Genomic DNA, 26203 nt, shown 5'->3' on the forward strand with positions numbered 1-26203 from the left:
TAAACGCCCCTGGTAGGTAAATGTTGTTGTTGTTTACGAGGCCGCAAACCAGTTCAATTACATTACTGTGTTTCTAAATGAATAGACTTCCTTGTAATTGGTTTCTTGCCGACAGACGAGACGTTTGGTACCCCTCTCGTGTCTGTGAGGTTTAGATACGAAGCAGCTGGTTAGCTTAGCGTTTCACAGACTAGCTTCTCCGTCCGGCGTATCGTGAGCGGACTGCGTGGTTTTTTTTATTTTCCAACAACTCCAACGGATTACTGCGTCTCCTCCAGTCGAACAAACAGCTGATCACACCAGTCCTACATCCAACTGTGGGAGGCCGTTGTCACAGTCATGCAACCAAAGATAGCCTGCGATAAATTCTGATACTGCCAGAAATTAAGAACATATCACAACATTTCTTGTTTTTTCAGTGGGTGCCTTCGTCAAGGGCACTGGCGGGGGAATCAGGGAATGTTTTGATGGCGGGGGAAACGGAAATACGTGGAGGAAACCCACGTAAAGCACAGGGGAGTACCCAGCGATGACAGGCCCCGCCCCTGGGATTCAAACCCAGCACCTTCTTGCTCTGACACAACGGTAAACGCTGTTCCACTTTGCTGCAGGACTCGGTCATTCAGTCTATTTATGGAAACGAAATGGGTTTGATTGGCAGCTCACCTCTACGCTCTTGTTTTTCGCAGCAAAACAATCTTGTGTGTGTAGGTTTTTAAACGTGGGTCACCTCACCGATAGTCACATCAACTCGTTTCCCCTTGACAGTGGACCTGCGTTTGTTGAAAGCCATTAAAACAGGGAACAGTAGACGGCGAGTGAATACAGACAGATTGAGAACATTTTTGTCTCCTGAACACGAGTCGTAGTGCCAGGAAGGGGGCCAAAATGTAGGTGTTGTGTTTCCATCACTGCTGATCTCGGAGCCGTTTGACCCGAGGATCAATGCTGATTGTTGCCTTTTCCACTGAAGCCAACAGACAGATTGTTAGCGTTGCTGCACCTGCAAACGCCGGAGAGTTTACTCCTTTAAAACCAGCGCCGTGCCAGGTTTGTGTCACTAGTGGTTTCCTCTCTCCTTCCAACTTGAATCGACGGTCCTGCGCAGCACGTAAACAGACCGGCAGCACTGCGAGCTAATCCAATAAACACATTTCTCTCGTAGTTTCGTTGCGGCCGAATCCAGAAGGGAGAGATTCTGTCTTCTGCCAACGTTTACAAGCTGTTAAAAAGATTAAATTAAAGTTTCCCGCGGCGACGCATTCAGAACGCCAAACGGGCGGTTTCATAGAATCTGGTCTCAGCGCAGCGTGTAGGTAAATGAAAACACCTGTGGGGGCCTTTTTAACGCGCTGCTCGTCTCATTTTCCAGGACAAAATCATTCTCTCCTCTGCACAATCAGCCCGACAGCACCGCTGTGAAGGGGAACAATGTGTGTGAAAGTGTGATTGTGTGCGCGTTTATACGAAAGTTCAAGTGTTTGCGTGGGCGAGTGACCGCGCATATAGAAGTGTGTATAATAGTCGAGTGTGCGTGAATGAATGCGGTGTATTTGTGAGATTATGATGCTGTGTGTGTGTGTGTGTGTGTGTGTGTGTGTGTGAGAGCGGAGATGATTTATGGCCCCTCATATTTTTTGCTCTCTCACACACACACACACACACACACACTCTGGGTCACTAATGGATCTTCATATTTTATTCCTGCGCATTAAACTATGACTGAACGTAATGTGAAGCCACTGAGGCACGCAGTAATATGAGTTTATGAGTAAACTTTGATTATATCTGTAAATGTTTCCAACTGCCAGTAACCAATCTCTCTCTCTCTCTGTCTCTCTCTGTCTCTCTGTCTCGCTGTCCTCCATCTTTTATCGTCTCCTCCGCAGCGAGAAGAGGAAGCTGCAGGTCAACATCGCCAGTCCCATCCAGTGCAGCATGAACGGGAGGAAGTGCACGGTCATCGTGGAGCCCAAGATCAACCTCACGCAGCCGGACTTCACCAAGAGCCGATCCGGTTACATACTGGCTGTTCCGGGCAATTAAAGTGCGCCGAACGAGGCGGGGAGGAGGAGGAGGGGGGGGCAGAAAAACAGTGACAGCTGATATGAAACAAGGCCGAGATGATGATGATGATGATGCCGATGATGATTCACTTCTGATTCACTTCATGTGTTTCACGCGGTGGCTGCTGATAATGTGATGATTTTTTATAGCAGCTCTGTGGGAGGATTGGGGTAATTCAATCCTCTAAAAAAAAAACTAAAAAAAATGCAAAGCCATGCCAAATTTGACCTGTTTTGTAGATTTCTATGCAATGTTGCTATAAACGGGGAAGTGCACAATACGCCTACATGCAAAAAATGTCATTCGCTGAATAGGTTTAGAAAAAGGCACTACAGGATAATCCACCCAAGTGGTGCTCTCTTCCCTTTTTCGCATCCAAAATTTCAGATGATTCGCTTTTGTGCAATATTTTACTTCACTGTCGATGGAATAATGTGGCAGTCAAGGTGAGAGGAGATTACGCGGCAACTGTTTCTCCGAACCACTCGTGTTGCATAACGGGGAATTTATAATCCCCTGCAAGCTTCTCTGTGCGGGAGCCAGATCAAAAGTGGAGAAAAAAAAGACCCTGAAAAAATGAAGTAAGACGATATTTATGTACGATCATTGTGTGTTTTGATTATCTGATCAAAAAAAAATCGAAAAGAAAAACTCTTTTTTTTTTATTCTAAGGAATAATAATGTCGACGCGGTAAATGAAAGGAAACGCGTGGCGTCCACTTCCACTTTACTGAATGTTTACAATCACATGTGGGGACGGAAAAAAATGTGATGCGGTCGGTTCAGTTGGACTCGTTCGTAGTTTGTTAGTCGCGGGATGTGTTGAGCACGTCCTGAGCGCTGCAGCCTGCTTCGTGCAAACGCTATTAATTTAAATCCTGCTTCTTATACTCTCTGCTGCAGTGTTTGTAATACTCTCATACAGCTTATATATCAAAGGTTAGAATATACTTTATTCAGCACAGCACTTATACTGCATTCAGTATAAAAAAGGGATGCTATAACTGCAACAGAAGGCAAATGTAAAGATGTTTTTGGTTGTGAGGTTTAACGCTCTAGTTTAGCAGCAGAGGCCGGCGCTTGTAATCCCGCGTGAACTCCAGCCCCTCAGCGTTTAGTCTCATTCGCTGTCTTTCTGCTGAGTGAATAGCTTAGTGACTTCCATTTGACAAATATCCCCCTACATCGCAGAGGAAAGAGTGTGTGTGTGTGGGTGCGACTGTGTGAGTGTGTCGATTAGCTCTGTTAGCTCGTCTCTTCTTGGCTCCGAGGCCGAGCGTCTGGCTAATGGCCACGGCGAACGGGCGGAGACAGAAGGGTGTGAAAGTCTGCTGGCCTAGTTTACCTCGCTTCTTCGTGTGAGCGGCAGGATTGTTTGGAGACTTGATTCTCATCTGCTGCTGCTGCTGCTGCTGCTGCTGAACTCCATCCACTTCTCTCTCAGCCAATTCACACTTATCAAATCATCAGCACTCGAACACTTTTTTTGGTTTTTGCTCCGTTCTCACAATCTGCCGGCCGTGCTGAAAAAAAACTTTTTTTTCACTCTGCTTTCAAAGCGTTCGCACATTTACAATATGTTCCGCAAACATTTTGTGGCAGCACAGAAGCTCGTACTTTCCGGCTTTACAGTGTGTTTCGTATTAATATCCGTCCGCAGACTGAGGACATAAGGAGTGAAGAGATGGTAAAGAAAACAACCTCACCGCACGCTAGCATTGGAGCTAAACTCAGAGAAACTCACAGAAAAGGGCGCCAGGCTTTGAAGCCAGCGGTCGTAGAGGCCGAACCGTGTAATAACATCGTCACGTGATGCACAGAAGACTTTAAACACGGCTGTAAACTATCAGAATTGTAGCCACGAGGTCCGATAGAGGCCAAAAGGTTTAATCATTTATTCCCATTCAAGCTAGCCGAGCGCTAAACCGGAAGTTGACCGCCTCAGTTGGCGGACGTCTCCCGCGCGCACGCTCAACATGTAGGATTAATGATTTATTAGCCGGGGAGTCGAGCTCTTTTGGCTTCAAGCACCACTGAGCAACTTTAAAAAAAGGATGAACAACAAACTTCTGATTTCATCTTTCTAGTTTCTCTTTACTGGGCAGTTTAATGACCCCTAACAGTTTCTTCTCATGATTGTTCCTTGCTACTTTTGATTAGAGATCGTCATAGCGGAGAGAAAGCAAGTATCATAAATTGTCAGGGTGAGAAAACAGGCATTGTACCACGCCTCTCCCCTCAGAGAATCATCTGCATTGTCTCCGTGTAAAGACTGCCGGCTGAGGAGCGACAGCCCAAGGTTATGAATCAACGCTCCCTCGGTGTCTGGCCTAGTTGAGGCACTTTAGTCCAACGAGGAGGAAAACTTTACCACCGGTCGCTTAAGCCGCGGCGGCGCAGCCCCTCTAATTGTTGTCCTAACACCGGTCGTTTATCTTAATTAGTTTGCGAGCGCCGGCGTCTTTTTGAGGAAAAGCAAATCTCCATTCTACCTCGCGGCGGCTTTTGTTGGCGGCCGACCTTGTGCCGTCGCTGGATGAGGCACTTCGATGCGGGGAGGAGTTGTTTGGGGAAAATGGTGCATTCACAGCGTGGATTAAGGAAGTGACATGGGTAGCTTTAAGGAGCTCAGGCGCAGGAGCTGCCTCTGATGAGAGTGTGTGTGTGTGTGTGTGTGTGTGTGTGTGTGTGTGTGTGGACTATAACGCTGCAGCTCTCCATATCCTTCAGCATGGTAATCTCCCACAGGGCCTCTCCTCCTCTCGACTCCGCTATTCACCGCTCATCATTAGGATGGACTCCGTGTCACTGCTCACTTCAGCGCTTCTCTCTCGGCTTTCTTAAGGCAAAAAGGGGGGTTGGTGAACAAAGCCTCGCTTGGCCTCCTCCTCCTCCTCCTCCTCCTCCTCCTCCTCTTCTTCCCAACTCCCTCTTCTCTCTTTTTTTTTCTCCCTCTCTCTTTCCTCCGTCAAATCACTTCACTCCTCGCCCACTTGGGCCGACTCTACCGTCCTGCAGGGCAGTGAAGGTTTTCCTATTTTCTGTTTGTTTTTTCTTCCTTCCTTCCTTCAGCCGTCCTGTGCCCGGGAGGCGTGGAAATAAAAAAAAAAAAGGAAACTACACCAGCAACAAGAACAATAGCAGCACCATGCAGCAATAACAAAGTACATGAACCTGACATGTAAATACTGTGGACGCAGAACTTATCAAAGGATCAGAAAAGTGTCGTTCTATATCTTTATTATTACTGTTAACAAAGCGATTATTTTGGTGCGCAAACCCGATTCCATTGAGTTGGTGGTCACAGGCTTTTCCTAAATAACCTTTCATAAATGGGTATGAAGTAATGTCGAATATGAATTAAAGGAAAAGTTCACCCAAAAATTTTAACGCAGTTATTATCTACTCACCGGCATGCTGATGGAAAGTCAGGTGAAGTTTTGCAGTCCGCAAAACATTTCTGGAGCTTCACAACAAAACAATCGTCGCAGCATTTTCCTAAACATCTGAAGTAGCTGGGGACTTGTTTTAAAAACGTGAAAAAACAACCACAAAACACATAAAATGGCTCAATACAGCTCGAACTGGTGTAATCAAAGTCTCTGAAAGCCCAAAGATCTCAAATTTATTTTAAAAAAATGTTGCGAACACCTCCCTGCCACGCGGTCAAGCTTGTTGCTAAGCTGAAAGCAGAAGCACCCTGCATGCTAACGCTTTTAGCTTTGCAGTTACAGTGAAGATTTCAGGTTAGAAAAGCTCCCAAATTGATCTGAAAAGCCAAAATCTTTATTGTAGCTGCTAAGCTAAAAGCGTTAGCCCCGTCTGACATGAATGTACGAGCTCGATCACGCATCCGGGGTAGAAATAACAACTTTTCAGATCAATTTGGGGCTTTCTAGAGGTTTAAATCACACCGCAGAAGCTGTTTTATCACTTTTTAAAACAAGTTTCCATCTACTTCATTCGTTTAGGAGAACGCTGCAACTCCAGAAATGCTGTGAAGCTTTTTGAGGACTGCAAAACTTGAGCAGATAATGGTTGAATTAGATGTTCTTGGCGAGCTGTCGTGCCATCGTGTTTTCCCCTTCACTTTCCTCTCTAGCGGGATCTTATTTTCTTAGTTTCCAGTTCATGTTAGCCAAAGAATAACAAATTCTCTCCCCATAATTTATTCTGTATTCTGTCGCATAAAGCAAAAAAAACCAACCCCTGTACGTACGCACCATCCATTCAGCAAGTGCCTAATTTTATATTAAGTTTATATTTTGCATATTTTGTGATTACGTACCGTAAGATATACTGTAATATCCAGATCAAGTCTAAAGGAAAACTTTACCGTCGTGATACTATTTTTGTGCAGATGTATTCTGTGTAAATGCAGATGATGCATTCCATGATGTTCCATAATGAAAATATTTCATTAATCATTTTATTAATAAATGTATTTGCTTCTGCTGATGCTTCCTGAGTCTTATCTCGTGATTGTCCGTCACCACTGATGCAACGTTGACTCAGATGTGTCCTGGAGTCAGCCGCACGCCTGTAACGTGCAGCGCGGTGAGCGTTAATCCGCCCACTAACAGCTGTTTTCACCGGGGTGACGTCGAGACCGCTGACAAAACCCCTGCAGTCGGCATGACAACGCCACTTCCCACCGCCACTGTGTCAGCCGTCAGCGGCTTCCTCAGCAGGGGTTTATAATCCACCGGCTGATGGATGACTGTCTGCTGTGAAAAGTGTGATGACTCTGGTTTTTTTTTTTCTCCCTAAGGGGCAGTGACTGAGTTAGACATTACCGACTGACCTGGTGGTTAAGTAAATGGGAATTAATGGACAGAGAGTGATACGTGATGAGTGAACTGACCCTGACTAATCTGTGTATGTAGGGGGGGGGGGCTCTCAGCTCTCAGTGTGTTTGGAGATGCAGCACTGATTCCCGACTAGAGCCGAGTGTGGTGAAGCCCTGCAGCTTCCGGAGGGTTTTATTATCCACGTATTTGTGTTTTGGAGGAACATAAACACGACATGATGAGGATAACGGGCAGATCAACTGAGGACGATTACTGCTTTTAATTCAAGATGGCTGAAATCTTATGAAGTCTGTATGTTGCTGAAGAGTTTATAGCAGTAGAAACTATCAGCCACAATGATACAGGCTGCCAAGGACAAAAGCTTGTAAACAGTATTTTCTTTTAAAGGGCAGAAAATTGAGATGGTGACGTAAGAAGGTAACAGATAAACATTTGGCACACAGTTTCTACAACTTCTGTGTGAGAAGAACTCATTTTCAAATCAAATCCACCTTTAAATAATCTAAATTCAGGGTTTAAGGGGAACTCCAGGTGTTTAAAGCCGCTGTGTTCTCACCTTTCTGAACCCTAAACTGTTACAGAGTCACAACAGTTGGACGATTTAGGATGGCGGTCCAGCTCCGTCCACACGTTTGTCACTCCTCTGTTGCATTTTAAGGGTTTTTCTCTGGGTTTTCTGAGTTTGTCCCCATCAAAATGAAGGATTTAAAGAGAGGAGGTTGTAAATTTGTCCGCTGACTAAAGACTGAAAGAAAAAGTGACTTGTTTTGACTGGTCTTTGCCCGGACACTTTCACTTTATCAAATAAAAATCAAATCCTGCACTGTTTGGTTAGAATAAAACCTGCATGCTGCATCCAGAGACAACTAATGCGGGAGAGAGCGAGGATGTTTCATATTTCTTTGCCGTCCTTTATGCTGTTTTTCTATATTTTTGCGTTTATTTGATCACTGACGTTGACACACGGGCAGGAAACACAGGGAGAAAGGAGGGGATACGACACAACAACGTCCCTCTGCACAAAGCAAATCAGATGTGTGGTTTGTGTCTTAACCAAACAGTCACCGGACGTTCTGTGTTTACTGTCAATCAAATCCAATCTGTACTTTTTTTGTCCAATGCAGCTTAGATTTTTCCCGCAAAAGACAAACAAACTGGGAGCAATTTGGCGCCTTAGTGTCATTGTTCAGTGACATTTGATAGGTTGAGGTGGGGATCAAACTACCAACCATATAATTAATAGCCTACTCTTAGAATTAAAGCTCCTGTAGAAGAATATTTTGGTTTTGATCCAGTGAAAACGAGATAACCAGAGACTGAATTAAAAGCAAGTTCACATGTTCGATTCCCAGATGAGCACACAAATTTGCCCTTTAGCAAGTTTTTTAACCGGCCAACAGGTCTGACTGTGGTTGTTCTGTGCAGACTTCCCTCTATAAATAAAGTCGTTTGAGACATCGATGATCTCGACTGAGTGATTCCACATCGGTCCACATCTTGGAGGCACAAAAAGACAAAGCGGCCCCCTCTTTGAACGATCAGTGCATTTTTTTATTTTTCCATCACAGTACAAAAATAAATTAAAATAAGCAGAAACTAACTGAAAAGAGTTTCAATTACAGCAACGGCTTTTTTGTCTTTTTCCCAAAAAAAAAAAAAAAAGAGAACAGTTTTTATTTGAACAGCGTCGACACCCCTCCCTCACCCCGCCGAGGGACAGACAGCGACTCCTTGGTACCGGTGTGGTCGGTGTATGCTCCGTGTCCGTAAGAAAAAAAAACAACATGTCACACATTCTTCTGTACAAATAAAACGCTGTCACACACGTACACTCGCTCACACACACACACTCACACACACACACACATTCGCGCACACATGCAGCCATCGAATGCCTCGTCGTCGTCTTCTTCGTCTTCTTCAAGTTCTGAACCACTGTTTCGTTTTTTTATCTACAAAGTACGCAACAAGATACAGAAAAGAATTTTTGACAGAAATCTTTTTAACTATCACTTGAGTCTTTTTTCATATTTTATAAGCTTTTGAAAGTACTTTTTCTCAAACAACTACTCGATGATGCAAAGTGGAAAAAAGAAATGGCACGTTTCAAGTGAGTCGGGGCGAGTGGACGGAGAGAAGAACGGTTCTGGGTTTTTCTTTTTTGAGGCCCTGCAGAAGCCCATCCAAAGTGCGTGTCCCCCTATTGTGCCAGTACAAACACTCCAAATGAACTTTCTCTCACCGGTCTGACTCCAGACACAATCCTGCAGACGAGGTCGTGACCGCCGGAGCTGCTCATTTCCTCTGATTCACACTAACACAGCAGCAGAGGAGCCTTCGCTCTCTGACAACAGCTTTTTAAAACATGACAGAAGCCTTTTTGTTGGCACCATTCGTGTGCACAATTCGTCTACACTCTGATCAGATGTGAAACCAGTTCTCATAGACTTCTGGACGGAAATACTGTCGCTTCACGCGTGATTGAAGCCGTTACGGAGACAAAACGCTTCAAGTGAAGCAGCTCCAGATGTTCTCCTGTGAAACAAACAGGATGCACATCTCAAGTGTTCTGCGTGCGTTCTGTTTTGGTTGTCAGGTCGTTGCCATGGCACACTGCAGCATGTCGATTTATGGAGGACTGAAACTGCCAAAACCAAAGAATAAATACATTGATTTTGAAAATATGTAATTAAATCCACCAAAGATAAAAATAAATACATTAAAAATATTTTTTTTTCAATATACGATTAATCAAATAATTTAATTTGTTTTATTTTTATTATTTATCTAATCTTTTATAGTTGCCTTCCAATGTGTTCTTTCATTTGATTTAATTTCTTTACATAATTATTTATGCATATTTTGTGTTAAAACAGAAATAAATACAGGAATGAATACATAAATAAATAAATATAAAAATAAATTTGAAAATAAATAAATAAATAAATAGGTGAATCAATACAACATAGATAATTACAGAAGCAAATGAAAACAGAAATATCACTTTTTGCCACATGTTATGAATTTAATGGCAGTTTAACTTCTTTATTAACTTTATTTACTAACTCTTCACGTGTGTTTTGCTTTGGCAGCTTCAGTCCTCCGTATAATTTTGGTCAAGTGGTCTCTCTGATTGAAAAATGTGATTATTCCTGTGGAGGTCGCCTCCTCCCCTACAGCCACCTCGACGGACGTGATGCCGCCTCGCGTTTGATTTAACACGCGGGCGATGCTGATGGATCATCCTCAAGGTGAGCTGTGCTTCTCTGAACGAGTGTCACTGGAATAATTCATCCCCCTGGAAGGAAAAAATGTGTGTGTGTGTGTGTGTGTGTGCTTTCTCTGTCTGATATGTGGGACAGCAGGCTGGGTCGAAAAAAGATGTTTTTCAGGGCGTGTGTTCTGTTCTGTCAAGGTGTCCTTGATGATGTCACTCTGGTGATGGTCAGATCTGACCGGGGGGGGGGGGTTGTTTCATTAGATATCCATCGATAAACTCCTGCAACATTCATTTGCATCAACCAGATCAATCTTCATTCCCACCAAAGATAAGCACACCTGCTCCGCCAGCCCTCCTCGTGTCCTTCCCTTCTTCAAAGTCTCTCATCGTGGTCTTTCATTTACATCAAATGTGCCTAAATAAATACGTAAATGGCAATAAATTAGGTGTCAGTAAGTAGTTATTAGGAGATGAAAATCCACCTGGTCGTTCAACAGCTGGACAGACAGTCCAGTATTACAGACCTGTGGGGGGTTTTTCATCAGAGATATGGCACTGGTTTAAACATTTTCTATGCTGAATCATAAGCACAAAATCAAACATCATTCCAAAGTGGTTGCAACACAACCTATCGACAAAAGGTACAAAAAGAAGTTCCCTGGTAAACAAATAGCCTATTTTAGCAAGCATAGCTAAAAAAAAAAGAAAAAGAGAGAGAGAGAAAGAGAAACTAGTGTCACTTTGTTCACAGCATTCTCTAATGCAGATGCAGTTGTTGTTGGTTTTTTTTTGTCGGTTTTTTTTTTACAAATCAAGTAAAAAGAAAGAGAAGAGATTTGCTGAATCTAGCCCTCCCGGGGAGAAAAAACTCTGTAAAATTGCATGGCACACGTGCAAAAAACATTACATTATCTTAAGTAAAAAAAAAAAAAAGAAAAAGAAAGAAAAGGAAAGAAAACTTGTTCCAGAAGAAAGCAATAAATAAGCCTCCACGAGGGTGTAAGACCTCTGGGGAGTAAAACATCCATTAACTTGTTCATTTAATTTTTTTTTCCTAGATGAAAATAAAGTGTTTCTGAACAACACGCCGGTACGACACGTCCTCTCCTGGCTGGGTCGTCCTCCTTATCAAAAGTCCCCCACAATGCAGTTGTTTGGCTGTACAGTAGAAGTCCTGCCCCCCCCCCCCTCCCACCACCACCACCTTGTTTTCCCACCACCTCCACCACTTCAAGAATATGGATCCAGCATCGACGGGCCCCCTGCTGTTCTTTCAGATATGCATTGCAGCAGGAGGAGGGGGGGGGGAAGAAAAAGTCCAGTCGTATCCGTGTTGATGGAGCAGGGAGGAGGTGGTGTTGGCGTTCCAGAGGGAGTATATAAGAGGGCCAGCTTTGTGTGTAGAGGGGGGGGGGGGGGGGGGGTGGGTGGTGTGTAGGTGTGGGTGGGTGGGTGGGGGTCGCCTGCTCTCATGGGTGATGCTTGCAGAAAGCCGGTCAGGCGGTGGCCCTCACCCTCCTGCAGCAGGCGGTGCACATCACATCGTCAGACAGTCAGAAGGTCACTGGTTGGCTGCTGCGGCCTCAGCCACCGTCCACATTCATTGCTGTAGATGTATGCTTCCTTTTTCCTAATGTTTTTTTTTTTGTTTGTTTGTTTTTGTCTTGTTTTTTGAAGATTTTCAGTATTTCATAGAGATATATATCTGTGTGTAAGCAAAGGATTCACCCGAGTCTGGCATTTTTTTCTTTTCTTTTCCTTATGCATCATTGTCAGAGAAAGCTTGTCATTCTCAGGTCTTGCAGAGAATGCATCCCTTTGCCCTTGATGATTGATTTTTTTTTTTTTAAAAAAACCCCAATTCTCAGGCAGCTTTTACCCGCCAGGTGAAGTGCAAACACCTCAGCATCGGTGACAGTCAGTCAGCCTCCCTCACTGGGAACAAAGGTTGTTGTGAGGGTGAAACTTTTTCCTTTCTGGCAATGATGAATAAAAAAAAGAAGCATCATGAATAATCCTTCAAAATGCCAGACTGGAGTATCCCCCCCCCTCCCTCCCCTCACCCCTCACCCTGCTCTGCTCCCCCTCCTCCCTCCCTCCCTCCCCCCCTCCCCCCCGAGCATCCCCTCACCGGTCCAGGCCGATGAGCAGGCGGCTCCTCTCCTCCTCCTTCTGGCTCTCGTTCTTCAGGTCGGCGAACACCTGAGTGAAGTAGTGCGGGTCGGAGTTGATCTGCAGCATCTTGGCGCTCATCAGGTTGATGATGGACAGGCAGCGGTCCCAGAAGGTCTCCTTGGAGCTCTCCACCAGGAAGGGCTTGAGCGGGTAGGAGATCTCGTTGCCCATGTAGGAGTAGGACAGGTAGAGGCAGGTGAGCAGCACGGCCTGCAGCTCGTGCTCCGTGGCCACCTCGGAGGAGACCACGTCGCGGCACAGCATGTAGACGAAGACCACGTTGGCGGGCGTGATGAAGCCCTGGTCCTGCCAGCCCTGCAGCAGCAGGGAGCGGTCCACGCTGCGCAGCCACAGCACTGGGTCGGTGGGTGACAGGTGTTTGAGCCGGTAGCAGCGCCGGCACAGAAACTCCCCGAGGCAGCGCAGCAGCTCGCTGGTGGAGGCCTGCACGATCACCCGCTTCGGGGTCCCGGGGGCCACGTTGGAGTTGGCCAGAGGGGCCTTCTTCACGGACGAGACCGCGTTGTTGGAGCTCTTGGTGAGGGCCGGGGTGCTCTGGTCCTGGGCGAAGGTGGACAGGTTGGCGCACGACTGCGACTTCTTCAGGTTCTCATTGTTCAGGTGGGTCACATTGTTCTGGTAGTTGCCGTTGGGCTGCACCTTCTTGGAGCCCTTCTTCTTGGCCGACACCGCTACAATCCGCTTCCACGGGAGCACGTTGATGAGCGAGTGGCGCTTCAGGTTCTTGTCTTTGGCGTTCTTGCTGTTCTGGACGGCCGTGTAGTGGCCCACGGTGGCCGGGCCATCCTCGAAGAGGGCCGCCTTCCGGTAGCTGGGGGACAAAGACAGCACGGTTCCCATGGTGAGTGTGTGGGGGGGGCGTCCAGGGCCTTCAGCCGCGCTGGGTCAGAGGAGAGTCTGCCAGGGGTGGTCGAGGTGGGGGTCCGGAGGGTCTCGGAGCCTCGGTGCTGCTGGGAGCTGGGGGTCCCGGGGCTACAGGCTGCCGCTGGGCATCTAAAGCCTCTGCAGGGGGGGGGGGGATAACGATCACCTCGACTTAAACAGTCTCTGCCGGCTCTCAGCTCTCCGGGCGGCCTCTGCAGGGAGCACAGGAGATCAATAATGAGGAAAACTAATTGGTGAAGGATCAATTAGCTTCAAATCTGACAAACAGCAAACAGAATACAGGCTAATACCGCAGTTATCAGCTCTGTGACGCTTTATCTGACTGCACCTCGGGCTTATTAGCGGGATTGATTTGCCTCAGTAAAGTGGCGGGATGGATCAGCCTCGCTGATACCGACCCGTCCAATCAGCACAGATCCTGCAGGCTGCAGGTGATCGGAGCGATAAGCAGGAGAATATCACAAACCATTCATCCGCATCCTCTACTGTATCCTAAACGTTTCATAACGAGGTTCATATTTCATGGGCAATGGCCGACGAGTGAGCCATGCACGCGCCTCCTCCTCCTCCTCCTCCTCCTCCTCCTCCTCGCCACCAAAATGGATGGCAGACAACGTAAACACCTTTAATCACAGGTGAAGGTCGCCTACCGATGCGGGGGAGATTCAAGATTATTTAAAGCGCAAAAACATCCAAGGTCACACTCTCTCTCACACACACACACACACACACTGCAGCTGCTCCGACACAAAGAGGAGTGTGAGTCCTTCTGTGCGCGACGTGTTTTTCCAGCCTCACTGCAGCACCTATGCACATGAGAGAGAGAGAGAGAGAGACAGCATCGATGGATCGACTTTGCTCTCTTGCGCAGAGCTGGCAAAGAGGGGAGGAAAAAAAAGGAAAAGCTGCTCCATCCTCCATTCCATCACCCTCCATTATCACCCTGCCTGATCTGATGAGGAGAGATTCCACAACAGCAGCTTTTTCTTTCTTTCTTTCTTTTTCTTTTTCCTTTTTTTTTTTAAAATGTGGCTCCACCGGGCTGGAATAAAAAAAAAAAGGATGAGGATGTTATTGCTGATCCGATGGGTGTGTGTGTGTGTGTGTGTGTGTTTGTGTGTGTGTGTGTGTGTGTGTGTGTGTGTACATCGGCTGCTCTCCATGGTGCTGAAACGGAGCGTCTCCTGCGTCGAAACGAAAGCGCTGGCCATCATAGGCGGTGGCTTCAATGTGGAGGAAAACACTCCTCTCACCGCTCTCTCGTGATCTCTCTCTATGTGTGGCTGCGTGTCACCTCACACTGCTGTATTCTTTAAACAGATGCGGTTTTTTTCTTCTCCTAAATATTAACGCACCCTTAAAGATCCCACACTTGAAGCTTGAAGCGTAATTATGTTCCCAAAAATGAGACTCACCGGATGAGAGGATGATCGCGCTGTGAGGATGATGCTCCGCCTGCTTGTTTTCTATGTTGTTGTTGTTGTTGTTTATTCCCCCCTCACAAGACGCGATGAAAACACAGAACCATCTCGGAGAGGATCATAAATGCAGCACAGGTATAAAAAATAATAATCCGAGCCGATGCGATATATTAAAAAAAAAAAAAAAAAAAAAAAAAGGCAAAAGCGGGTGGATGAGGAGCTACAACGCCTGGGTGCGGGTGCCTGGAGAGGCAGTAAGTGGAATGTATGCTGCTGCTGCTGCTGCTGCTGCTGCTGGAGATGAGGATGTGCTCCTGGTCCTCCCCGGCCGAGAGATGCGGATGCTGCGAGGAGGCTGATGTTGTGTTGTGTCAGAGAGGCTGCGCTGAGGACGGCTGACGCAAAGGCGGTGGTGGGGCGCCGCTCTGCGCTCCGTGCGCGCTGCTCTCTCTCTCTCTCTCTCTCTCTCTCTCTCTCTCTCTCTCTCTCTCTCTCTCTCTCTCTCTCTCTCTGCTGGGAAACAACTCCACCTATAGACACACACACACACACACACACACACGCACGCAATAACACACAAGCAACCTGAACCTGGTGAACTGCGAGGATGGTTTCCTTTAAGTGTGGAGTGTGTTGGTTCTATAGGTAGATCCGGAAGTCTGTATTACATTAATTTTAATGATAAGCTTTTTCTTTTTTTTTTTTTACAGTGATGTCCACCAGTCTGGTCTGTCTCACACCACTACAGTCCTCTAGTGTCTGTGCACCGTCATAATTTATGGTCACTTCAGAATATTATTTTGACATTGGACGGATGTTGCTGTTGAATATCAGCCAGTTGAATGCAACTACAGATGATTGCCATAATGAATTTTTCTCGATTAATCGATTTGTTGTTTTGCTCTCTAGAATATCAGAAAAGGGTGAAAAATGTCTGAGATGACAAATGTGTTGTTTTCTGAGTAGAGAAACCAGAAAATATTCACTTTTTAACTTTTTCTTTTTTTTATTTTGTATTTTTTTTCTCATAAAAAGTTACTCAAATTAATTGATTATCAAAAAAGTTGGCAATTAATTTACTATGTAACACTAATCAGTTCATCTGTTGATTATTTTGTTGATTAATAGATTAGTTTGGTCTATAAAATGTCAACAAATTGTGAAAAATGTCGAAGATGGCGTTGTTAACCAAAGATATCCGGTTTACAGTCATAGAGGAGTAAAGTGAATTTACTCACACTAATTGATTATCAAAATAGTTGGCAATCAATTTAATAAGTAACAACTAATCCTTTCATTGTTGAAGCTCTACAGCCAGTCAGCCATTATCAATATCATGGAAATGTCCTTCATACCACAGACACAATGCTATAAACACACGACAATACAGTTTTGCACATTTATAATCGTTCATTATTTTATTTTATTTTTTTGCATTTTATTTAAACTACCTAACTGTTCTCTGCTTCTACCATAATGCACTGTGGTTTGATGTCACAGAATAAATGCATACAACTACTACTACTTATGATGATGATAATGATAGTAAAAATAATAACAATAGCATCTATTCGCAATCATTATTGTTTGTAGAGGCAATTCTAGTCATCACAACCACATATTTTGTGCCATAAAACAAAGTTAATTACTATAATTGATAATAAAATAAGATACAATATTAATTAAATAAATACATAATGAAATTATTAAATAATAAATGAATATGTTCAAACAAAATGCGTGATAAAAGGAGCTTCTGATCATTGTTTACCATCTCTCCCTGAAAAAAAAGACCACATTACCCAGATGCCCTAAAATCCCGACATGCAAGTAGTACGTGACGTCACACACGCTAGGTAACGTAGTCCCCGCACGTAATTTTCATTCAGGCAGCATTTTGAATAAGGAAGATGGCGGCTGCAGCAGTGGTTGAGTTTCAGAGAGCTCAGTCTCTCATTAGCACGGACCGCAACGCCTCTATCGACATCCTCCACTCAATAGGTAGGTGTTCGGCCGGGGTTTAGAGGCGGACACTGTCCACCTGACCACTGTAATGTGCTATTTCTCAGGTGGCGAGGTTAGCATGCTAGCTAGCGGGGTTCGATAGCAAGAGCCGGTGGTGTGCCGTGCTGACTCACTGTTGAACGGTGGGTAACGGCAACTGCTAGTGGATATTAGCGAGTTAGCTTGTTAGCAACTTTGCTAACTTTAGGCCTGGGCGTGAAATATGTAATAGTTACGAGTGATGTTAAGTTTCCCCACTGTGTATTAGCCTTGTGTGGTTGTGTCAGTGAACCCAGTTTCAAAGCTAACTCCTATTAGCTCTACTTGAGACTGTCAAGTTAGCATGATGAGTGCTGTAAGCTAACGTCATTAGCTTGTTGTCAAAAGCCTTCAAACCATTTCATCAACAAAGTGAAAGGCAGCTGGCTAACAGTGGAAATAATGACCAACTATTTTTTTTATTGCTGGGACATGTTTGAGTAACAGGTCAGAGTTTGCTTGTGTGTTTATGGTTTCGTAATCGGGAGCAAATGATAATTGCATTACTGTAAACAGCTCTTACATTTCACACAGGCAGCACTGACCTCAAATTGCCTTGTCACTACAGCCTGTTAGCTGTCCTCGCTAAACTGTATATTCCTCTCAAGTATTAATAATGACAGTAAATTAGTTTATTAGCATTTGACAGAAAAGTAATCAACTGACATTTCGACAGTAGTGTGTGTCATTTATTGAGGAAAATAAACTTTCACTGGTTCAATCTTTATTATGATTATTTGTTGCTCCCTTCTTGTTTAACTGAGTTTTAAAGTGAATATATTTGTGTATATTTGTCAGGCATACAAATCTTTTAGACCTCACATTTAGCCCCAGGAAGTTCCGATCTGCATGTTTTATTTTTACAGACGTTTGATTGGTAGCTGTGAGTAATATTGAGATCATGTAAATAAACCAGATCATGTGACATCAGAAATTGTGAAACAGGAAGTCAGTCATGATTTCCAAAGCTTAAAAGTCTTGGACTCACACCAACGGAATGAATGTCTCATATCAGACTTTTTGTGGCTGTTGGATAATGAACTGGATTCTGACTTTAAGTCGTTGTCTTTCTTAAACAGTGAGGAGAGATGTTCAAGAGAACGATGAGGAAGCTGTCAGGGTTAAAGAACAGAGCATCCTGGAGCTGGGGACACTCCTGGCTAAGACCGGACAGGCTGCAGGTAATCAAGGCAAACTTTGTTGTTCATCCTGTGCCAACACAGCTTTTTACCAACCTAGTGAGACTAATTCTATGTGATGTTTTTGTGTGTCATCCAGAGCTGGGGGGTCTTCTGAAATTTGTGAGGCCTTTCCTGATTTCCATCAGCAAAGCCAAGGCGGCCCGGCTGGTTCGCTCTCTGCTGGATCTCTTTCTGGACATGGAGGCAGCAACGGGGCAGGAAGTTGAGCTGTGTCTTGAATGCATTGAGTGGGCCAAGGCAGAGAAGAGAACCTTCCTACGACAGGCTCTGGAGGTAAAGAGGTGTTGAATAAGCTTGTGGGCGCTATCAAACGGCATAAACGTAACTTAATCCTCTGCATGATTTTTTTTTTAGCTGAGTTTGCTGTAGGCAAAGATTTGGACTTCAAAAGCTTTTGCACAAACTCACAGCACAGCAGTTATGTTGTTCAAGGACAATCGTCTGCATTACTTTTGATGCCTTGACTGCTGATGAGGTAGAAATTGAAATTTCTGCTTATTGAGATTTTTGTGATTAGCCCAAAAATGGTGAATTTGCCATAAAAACAACGAATCACAAACTGCTGATGTATCCGTCCTAATTCCCAACCGTAGTTAGCAGTGACATACCACACTGTCCATGATTAATGACAGTAATGATAAAAGTGATATCCTCAAACATAAACAGCTGCAGTGGGAAGAATAGCATTTAACATCTCCAGGCTCATGTAGCAGGAGACGCTGTGACTTCAGACAGGGAATGGTGGAGAACTGGTCGTAACATGTAACACTACTGCTGTGGCATCACTTTGGGTTAAAACCAAAAGAGAACAGGAAACTTGATAATAGTGCTGAAGCTAATCTGTAACTGCCTGAAGAGAGTGACAATGAGAGATGCTGATACATCGACTACACGCTGCCATCTTTAATGACATCACCCTGCTATAAGCAGCCAAAATGGTCTCCTTGGCCAAATAACTGCCAGCTGGTTCATGCTCACACTCCGGGATAGCTGGAGCTTTTGGCTGGATTACAAAAAACAGGATCAGCAAGAATTTGTATTTGTACTGTGTAGAAGAAAACTATATAATGAAACAGATGCAAGTATGAATGAGTGAAAACTGAGAAAAGGGATGCTCCTCACACAGGCCGTGGTTTCCCTCGGGCCACACATTATGAATAAAACAATGACAGGACACTTTGTTAACAGCACGATGTGTGCCATGAGCTCGGGCTGAAGGGGAGAAGTCCTCATGTACTTGGATAAGATCCACCTTTGAGAACAGTTTGTTCACCTCCTCTCTCTGGCACTCTCTGAAAGAAATAATTCAAAAGAAATGTGGGAACTGTCTGTATGCTGCTCCAAGAAGTGTGTGACTGGCATCTCAACATCTCAGTGTTTGCAATGAAATGCGTCAAAATGATTGACATTTTGAAGGGCCTGCGGAGAGATTGTCAGGAATCTCACAGTTTCAGGTAAAGGTCTATGTGGATCAAAATGTCAGTGAATTCTTCTTTGTGTGTAGAGCATGATGACAATAAAGTCGCAGGTCCAGTGCCAGGGTTTCTGTTTGTCTACTTGCAGCTGGAAATTAGCTAATGGCTTTTTGCACATTGCAATTAAATGTGATGAACTAAAGTTTACGTGATCATTCCTAGATTGATTTCTTTTAAATAATATTAAAAGACAAATGGACACGTAGGTATAACATGATAAACTGGAAGCAAACTAGCAAAATGTGTTGCACATGAGGCTGTACTTTCTAGACCTGAAATATTATTATAATCTGATAAATGTCACAATTTCTTCAGTCATGTATTAAGAATGTAGTTAGGCAAATGTGCAAAGACTCTGAAATCATCTTTGCTGGGGTTCTGGTCTTTTGATTTTTGCTGTAATTAATGGCATTTTATTGTCTTTCAGGATGCATATTGCAGCTTTTCAAGGCGATAGATTGGCACAGTTGCTCTCTGCTTGTCTAATCACACTCTCTTCTTTCAGGCACGGCTGATCTCACTCTATTTTGACACCAAACGATACCAGGAGGCCTTGGCGCTTGGTGAGTGTTTAGAGACGGAACGTTTTTAGTCTGTGGGTAAATGGCAGCATTTGACTTCAGAGATTTTACAAAAAGGTTGAAAATTGCTTTTTGCCCTGACATGTTTATCAAACATGCATACAGATACACAGTCCACAAGGAAACACCCAAACATTCGAAAGAAATACATTTTTTATTGTTACAATTTATTTGCAAAGTTGTTCTTGTAAAGAAAATAAAGATTAGCTCATATCAGGACAATAATTGTACAAGAACCCCCTGGCTGTTTACTCAGCTTTTCACAAAGATAATGGAACAGTTAATTTGCATGTTATTAACTCTGGTGCGTTTTCTATTCCTCAGGCTCCCAGTTGCTCCAGGAGCTGAAAAAGATGGATGACAAAGCTCTTCTTGTGGAGGTTCAGCTGCTCGAAAGCAAGACATATCATGCTCTCAGCAACCTGCCCAAGGCTCGCGCAGCCCTCACCTCAGCCAGGACCACCGCCAACGCCATCTACTGTCCTCCAAAGCTCCAGGCAGCTCTGGACATGCAGTCAGGTCAGATGATTTCACGAGTCTCACCTTTAAACTTTACTTTGGCTGAAGTGGTCCAGATTCTGTGTGTGTGCGGGATGACGGATGGGTAGCATTTATCATGCCGGGGGAAAATGAGAATTTAATGATTAGCATTATCAGTATCATAGAAAATATTTTAAATAAGGAAAAATAGCCTCCAGAGACTCCACAGTAATTATTGTTTTATGTTATTTGACAGCTTAACCACCTGGAAAAACAAACCACATAATGGATTTGGTTAAAGCTTTTTATCAGAAGTTTTTCATTTTCACTTGTCATAACAGGAAAAGCACAGATATAACAACCATTAAGAAATTCCAGACCTTATTCATATTATTAATTACACCTGTGTTTTTCTTGCCAGGTCATATCAAAGTTAATTTACTTGGGGGGGGGGAAAAAAAAAAAAAAGAAACAGGGCACATTTCAAAACATGACACTTTGTTTCTCACCCTTCCATAACATGGTATCACAAAAAACATAGTTTTGCTTGTTTGACTCAATATCATCTGATTTAAAAGTCAAGAGTGTATTTGTGTAAATATATAAACCAAACTTTAATTTGCTCAAAAAGCTTAAAATGGTCTTGAAAAACCTTCAAAAGTGCTTGAAATTAACTGTGGCAAAGGAAAACGACCCTGATAAGTTACATAAGTTAATCCAATAGCAAACATTTTTGTAGAAAGATGTAGTGATCCTAGTTTCTACTATGTTGTCTCTTCATGAGTCTACCACTGGGGGGCGCCAGATAAGTCTATAATACTGAATGTGTGCAGAAAAGTGTCTAATGTTTTTTTATGGCATCACACCCAAGTAAATATTATGCTTTTCAACCTATTTTTCTTTGTATTCAGAAAAATCTGGCCTTGTTTAAAAATGTTTTTATGATGATCAATTTCATGACAGTTCAGACGAATAAAATATTTGTGGTCCTCATGTGATAGACTGCACCATCAGGAGGCATCACACCAACTCACACAAGTTAAAATGAGTTGATATTTCCTTTAAATAACTCTTCTTCCCAACAGTTGACTGGGAGTTTGTTTGTGTTGTGTTCCTCTGTGACTGGGCACATTTCTGTGCTGATAATCATCTCAAAGTCAGACAGTTTGTGATCATCAGTGTGAAGGCTGAAGAGCTGCGAGGCTCGACAGTATTGTGGTTATTTATGAGTTTACAGCTTAGTGTGAACAAGAAAAGAGGACAAAGCTTATGGCTAATTCTTCAGTAGCTTCCAACATTCTGGTTATGTGGTCCAACACCGAGTAAGACTCAATACATTGTTTTTAATATTTCCTTGAATGATGCTGTCATCGCAGCTACAGTGTTTATCTTCAGCCCAGCAAGTTTTTCCAGTTTAGATGGCGTTTTATATTTCCTTCTAACTGTTTAGCCTTAGATGCTAACTACTCTGTGTCATCTCCGTTGCAGGGATCATCCATGCAGCCGAGGAGAAGGACTGGAAGACCGCCTACTCCTACTTCTTTGAGGCCTTCGAGGGCTACGACTCCATCGACAGCCCCAGAGCCATCACAGCACTCAAATACATGCTACTGTGCAAAATTGTGCTCAACTTGTGAGTAGAAGTCGTTACATTGACAGTTACTATGTCCTAGCATCAACATGTTTCTTTTGAGTCATGAACCTTACTGAATTAAAAATCTAATAACCATCTTCTCGATTACTTATTTTTTTCAGACCAGAGGAGGTCCAGGCCCTGATTAGCGGTAAACTGGGCCTGCGGCATGCCGGTCGACAGGCAAGTACCGACAACTTTCTACTCATCGCATAAAGTTCTTTTTTTTTTCTGTTTTTTCTTCATTGGAATTTTTTGTTTTCTCCTCAGTTTCTGTTTAGATCATTCTCACACTAAATGACCTTCACTATTGCATCTCTGTTTTGTTCTGGTAAACACTCTAATTAAGCTAAAACTAAGATTGTCTTTTTTGTTTTGATCCATCCAGACAGACGCACTGAAATGTGTCGCCCAGGCCAGCAAGAACAGATCATTAGCAGACTTTGAAAAGGTAAGAAGCCCTTTTCTGTCTCATCACATTAATTTGAATGGATGTTCATGTAGAAGAGGCACACTTCCTTTTAGCCCTTTTGGTAGTTTTTTTGTTTAGCTACTGCTCCTCCTGCCTGCTGGCTGATGTGCAGCACACACAGAAATGAACTATTTGTCCCTTGAATTTTAGTCTGAAAGATTATATTTGATGAGAACATGATGCCCAAAATCGTGTTCCAAGTGTTGCTCAGTGTACACTGCCTTTGCCTTGCCTAAAAAAGTTTTCGTCGCAGATTGCTTCAAGTGATTTAAGTCAAACTTTTGCATCCTTCAGGCCCTAACAGAGTACAGAGCAGAGCTGAGGGACGATCCCATCATCAACACTCACCTGGCCAAGCTGTATGACAACCTGCTGGAACAAAACCTCATCCGAGTCATTGAACCATTTTCCAGAGTACAGGTAAGGACTTCAGCCGTGTGAACTAAATCTTTCTGTTATTTTCAACCTCAGCATTGTCTTTGTCCCCTCTAACCTGATATCGAAATGTTCTTAACCTCTTCAGACAGGATAGATTTTAATATCAAAGTTAACAGAGTATGTCCATGATTTTGGGCCATCTCAGTAATTTCTTTAGAGTCGTCTCTTACCTGCGTTTTCTGAGTCTTCTTAAGAACTAATACTGGGGCTCTCTTTTCCCATTCTATGCTGCCATGAGTATCTTCTAATGTATTTGTTCGTTGTCCTGTTAAAAAAATGTTACGATTACGTCCTTTATTTAATTTGCCTTTCTTTCTGTTTTTCAGATAGAACACATATCGGGTCTAATCAAACTGTCAAAGGTATGTATATTGGCAGTTATCAAATTTTGCCTGAGTGTTAAAATCATCCATTAAATGTCATTGTTATGATGTTATTATTAATATTTCTTATGTCTTTGCAGGGAGATGTAGAGAGGAAATTATCACAGATGATTCTGGACAAAAAGTTTCACGGTAATTTTCATACACAAATCAGATATTTCACTCTTCACAGGCGCAGCGAGAGTCTTCGGTGTGCCGTAATATGTGTTTTTTATGACATTGTTGCAGGAATTCTCGACCAAGGTGAAGGCGTGTTGATCATATTTGAGGAGCCCCCAGTGGACAAAACATACGAAGCAGCCTTGGAAACAATTCAGAACATGAGCAAAGTCGTGGACTCACTTTACAACAAAGCCAAGAAGCTAACATAGGTAAAACAAAATGTTTCAGTAAGACGAGGAAGAAGAAGAATCGCCTCTGTGTTCTGCGCTAAATGTGCTTTTTCTTTCGCCCTCAGAGCAGATTGCCACGGCAGTGCGATGGAGGAACTGTGTGTGTTTGACCAGCGTGTGTAACATTTTAAGAAGGGGACAAGGGAGAGCAACGAAAAGTCCCACAAACTGCAACAAACAGGATTCCCCCATCAAACTCCCCCTCCTCTCCCTCAACGGACAATTTCATCACTTCTCTTGTTTGTTTAATTTTTTTTTTTTTCCTCTTTAATTTTGATATCTCTTCAGGATTCTGTATAACACTCAGCGGCCAAATCAGGCCATCAGGGAATATTGTACAACCACAATAAAAAGATTAAAAAGGTTTAAGAATACATATATGTTTATATCTGCTATAAGGTTGGGCTTACAGAGCCTCGAGCTGTCTCCACTGCAACCTCAAAGGTGCAACATTGACCTCTGCGGCCTCCGACTCTGGGAGGAGGCTATCTTCTTCTTCTTATCCATAATTTCAGAAGCACACTGTTCAGTTTTTGGAAGGTTGGGATACTCCTTGGGATTCTGAGTTGTGGTCAAAGAGCTCCCTCTAGTTTTTTTTCTCTTTGTTTTTTTTCCCCCCCTCACCATATCAATGCCAACAGTTAAGTACCCACTGTATTTCAGATATGTATTAAACTCACTTTTATTTGTTTTTGGTTTTTGTGTTTTTGTTTTAAAAAAAAAAAAAAAAAAAGAAAGAAAATCAGAAGGTTGCCACATGTCTGCCCGCCCTGCTTATGTAACATTTAAGAACAGACGGGATGCCATTTCACCACTAGTGCCACTTTTTCGGCGCTTCTGTTTGCCTCAACGTTTGGGTGCAATATGAAATCGAAAGGGCAGAGGTGGAGATGTATTCATCGCCTCTGAGCGTCTATGAGTTATCCCTGAGTGAGCAATTCTCCATTGTTAGTTCCTAGCACTAGTGTGGTATGCTAGTAACCAAACAATTTGTATGGTTTTGATTTGGTTTTGATTATTTTATTTTTTTTTCCTTTTTTGTTTCGTTTTTTCTCTTATAAAGACATTTTCAAAATAAATATTTTGTATTTTAAGGATTTTGTCTTGTCTCTTGCAAAAAAAGAAAAAAAAAAAACTGCAGATGGTAATTTGATGTGGTTAATTTCATTGGACACTCGGCTCTTGTGTTTTTTAGTATCAGGCTGAGAAAGACGGGATCCACATGTTGCAAAAAAGTGTCTTGGGAGTGTGACCCAGAAAATGTATACGGTAGTTCAGTGGAACTATGTTTGTTCATCAGAAGGAAGGTTTATAAGCAGTCAGAAGCAATTCTTAAAAATGACTCCACAGGAAAACAGATGTTGACACTGTAACATAAAAAATTCACCCAAGAGTCTCTTCTTCCTGCTGCTATATTTGTCACACCTCACATCAAAGGGCATTAAATCAGTTAAATGGACAACTTTGGATTGTCTTTTATTTTAATTTTTTTTTTCCACACAAACTGATGTTTACTGAACCCATGTTGTCAAACTTGGGTATGGACATATTTTTTTACCTTCACCTTGCAACCCTATGGGCAAAAAAAAACAATCTTTGTTCTGCAACCTTTTTGCCATTTCTAAGGACATTTAAGTTTTCTTCACACCACTGTTCAAACAAGTGCCACAAAGTTTCCTCTCCAGAATTGTAATGAAAAGCACAATCATACCGTCTTTTTATTTTGTAGCTGAGCCTCAAAATATTCCACCACAGAGGTTTTTTAGACTCCATGTCCTTCAGTATTTGTTATCAGAGGTACAGCCTTTCACTGTGACTCTTTGAGCATCCGAAATAAAGACTTGACCTCATCATGAAAAATCATACTATATATTTTTTTCTATTATATTCACACGTTACATTTTGGAAATGTTAATACAAGTCTCAGGCGTCCATGTGCTTACTTCTTTAAAAACAGCAACAGAATTAAGCATTTGGTTTGTTTGTCATACAACGGAAAAAACTATTAAGGATTATTAATGTTAATATATTTTCTATGAAATGTAAATATTGACCAAAGTTCTGTTTCTTATTTGTCCTCCTTTCCACATCGCCCATCACTTATGGTTGTATTTTTAGTATTTTAATTTTACAAACGCAATATTAGGTATTCGATTAAGACAAAAGAATGAATAAATAAATAAATAAGAGCAATCTCTCTTAAATAACTATCAATAACACAATTTACACAAGTTCAAAACTAATTTCCAACAGTTCAAAATACTTGGGTGTGAAATTTCCCAAATAGATCCAGTCAATTAATGTATAAGTTATATTTTCTGGTCATTTTTGTTGTGCAAAATAACAATTAATATGAATCTTGTCTTCCAAATTGAAATGATGATTTATCTGATGAGTACTATAATCAGTCAGAATGCTATTTTGCATTAACAATCATAAAAAATAACCTTTTTTGCGTTATTTTTTTTTTTTTTTACGAAAGCAGTTTACAGCCATGGACGTTT

At 42.9% G+C, this 26203-nt stretch overlaps 3 protein-coding genes across 4 annotated transcripts in view; 2 read left to right on the forward strand and 1 right to left on the reverse strand.

Annotated features, from left to right (window-relative positions):
- The window catches only part of myo1d (myosin 1D), a 109368-nt gene extending 102847 nt beyond the window's left edge, over positions 1–6521 (forward strand). Inside the window, exon 22 of the mRNA XM_030400612.1 lies at positions 1890–6521. Within this exon, the coding sequence (XP_030256472.1) occupies positions 1890–2046 (157 nt within the window). The 3' untranslated portion in view covers positions 2047–6521. The remainder of the gene's footprint in view (positions 1–1889) is intronic.
- Positions 6522–12212: 5691 nt separating this feature from the next.
- cdk5r1b (cyclin dependent kinase 5, regulatory subunit 1b (p35)) lies at positions 12213–15033 on the reverse strand. Its single transcript, XM_030400828.1, has 2 exons — positions 14595–15033; positions 12213–13370 (listed from the first exon to the last, which is right to left on the reverse strand). The coding sequence occupies exon 2, from the start codon at positions 13132–13134 to the stop codon at positions 12226–12228; it is 909 nt and encodes a 302-aa protein (XP_030256688.1). The 5' UTR covers positions 13135–13370; positions 14595–15033; the 3' UTR covers positions 12213–12225.
- A 1412-nt stretch (positions 15034–16445) lies between these two features.
- On the forward strand, positions 16446–25158 carry psmd11b (proteasome 26S subunit, non-ATPase 11b). 2 transcript variants are annotated; one of them, XM_030401028.1, is made up of 13 exons: positions 16446–16601; positions 17723–17824; positions 17922–18118; positions 19826–19883; positions 20226–20420; positions 21870–22014; positions 22137–22197; positions 22403–22465; positions 22781–22906; positions 23251–23286; positions 23388–23439; positions 23536–23678; positions 23765–25158. In XM_030401028.1, exons 1-12 carry the CDS (start codon positions 16511–16513, stop codon positions 23676–23678), a joined length of 1269 nt encoding a protein of 422 aa, XP_030256888.1. In that variant the 5' UTR covers positions 16446–16510; the 3' UTR covers positions 23765–25158. The 2 variants fall into 2 exon arrangements, with proteins under 2 accessions (XP_030256888.1, XP_030256889.1); XM_030401029.1 differs by having other exon boundaries at positions 23770–25158.
- The last annotated feature ends 1045 nt before the right edge of the window (positions 25159–26203 follow it).

The sequence above is a fragment of the Sparus aurata genome, chromosome 20 (assembly GCF_900880675.1).
Source record: "Sparus aurata chromosome 20, fSpaAur1.1, whole genome shotgun sequence".
Taxonomy (NCBI): domain Eukaryota; kingdom Metazoa; phylum Chordata; class Actinopteri; order Spariformes; family Sparidae; genus Sparus; species Sparus aurata.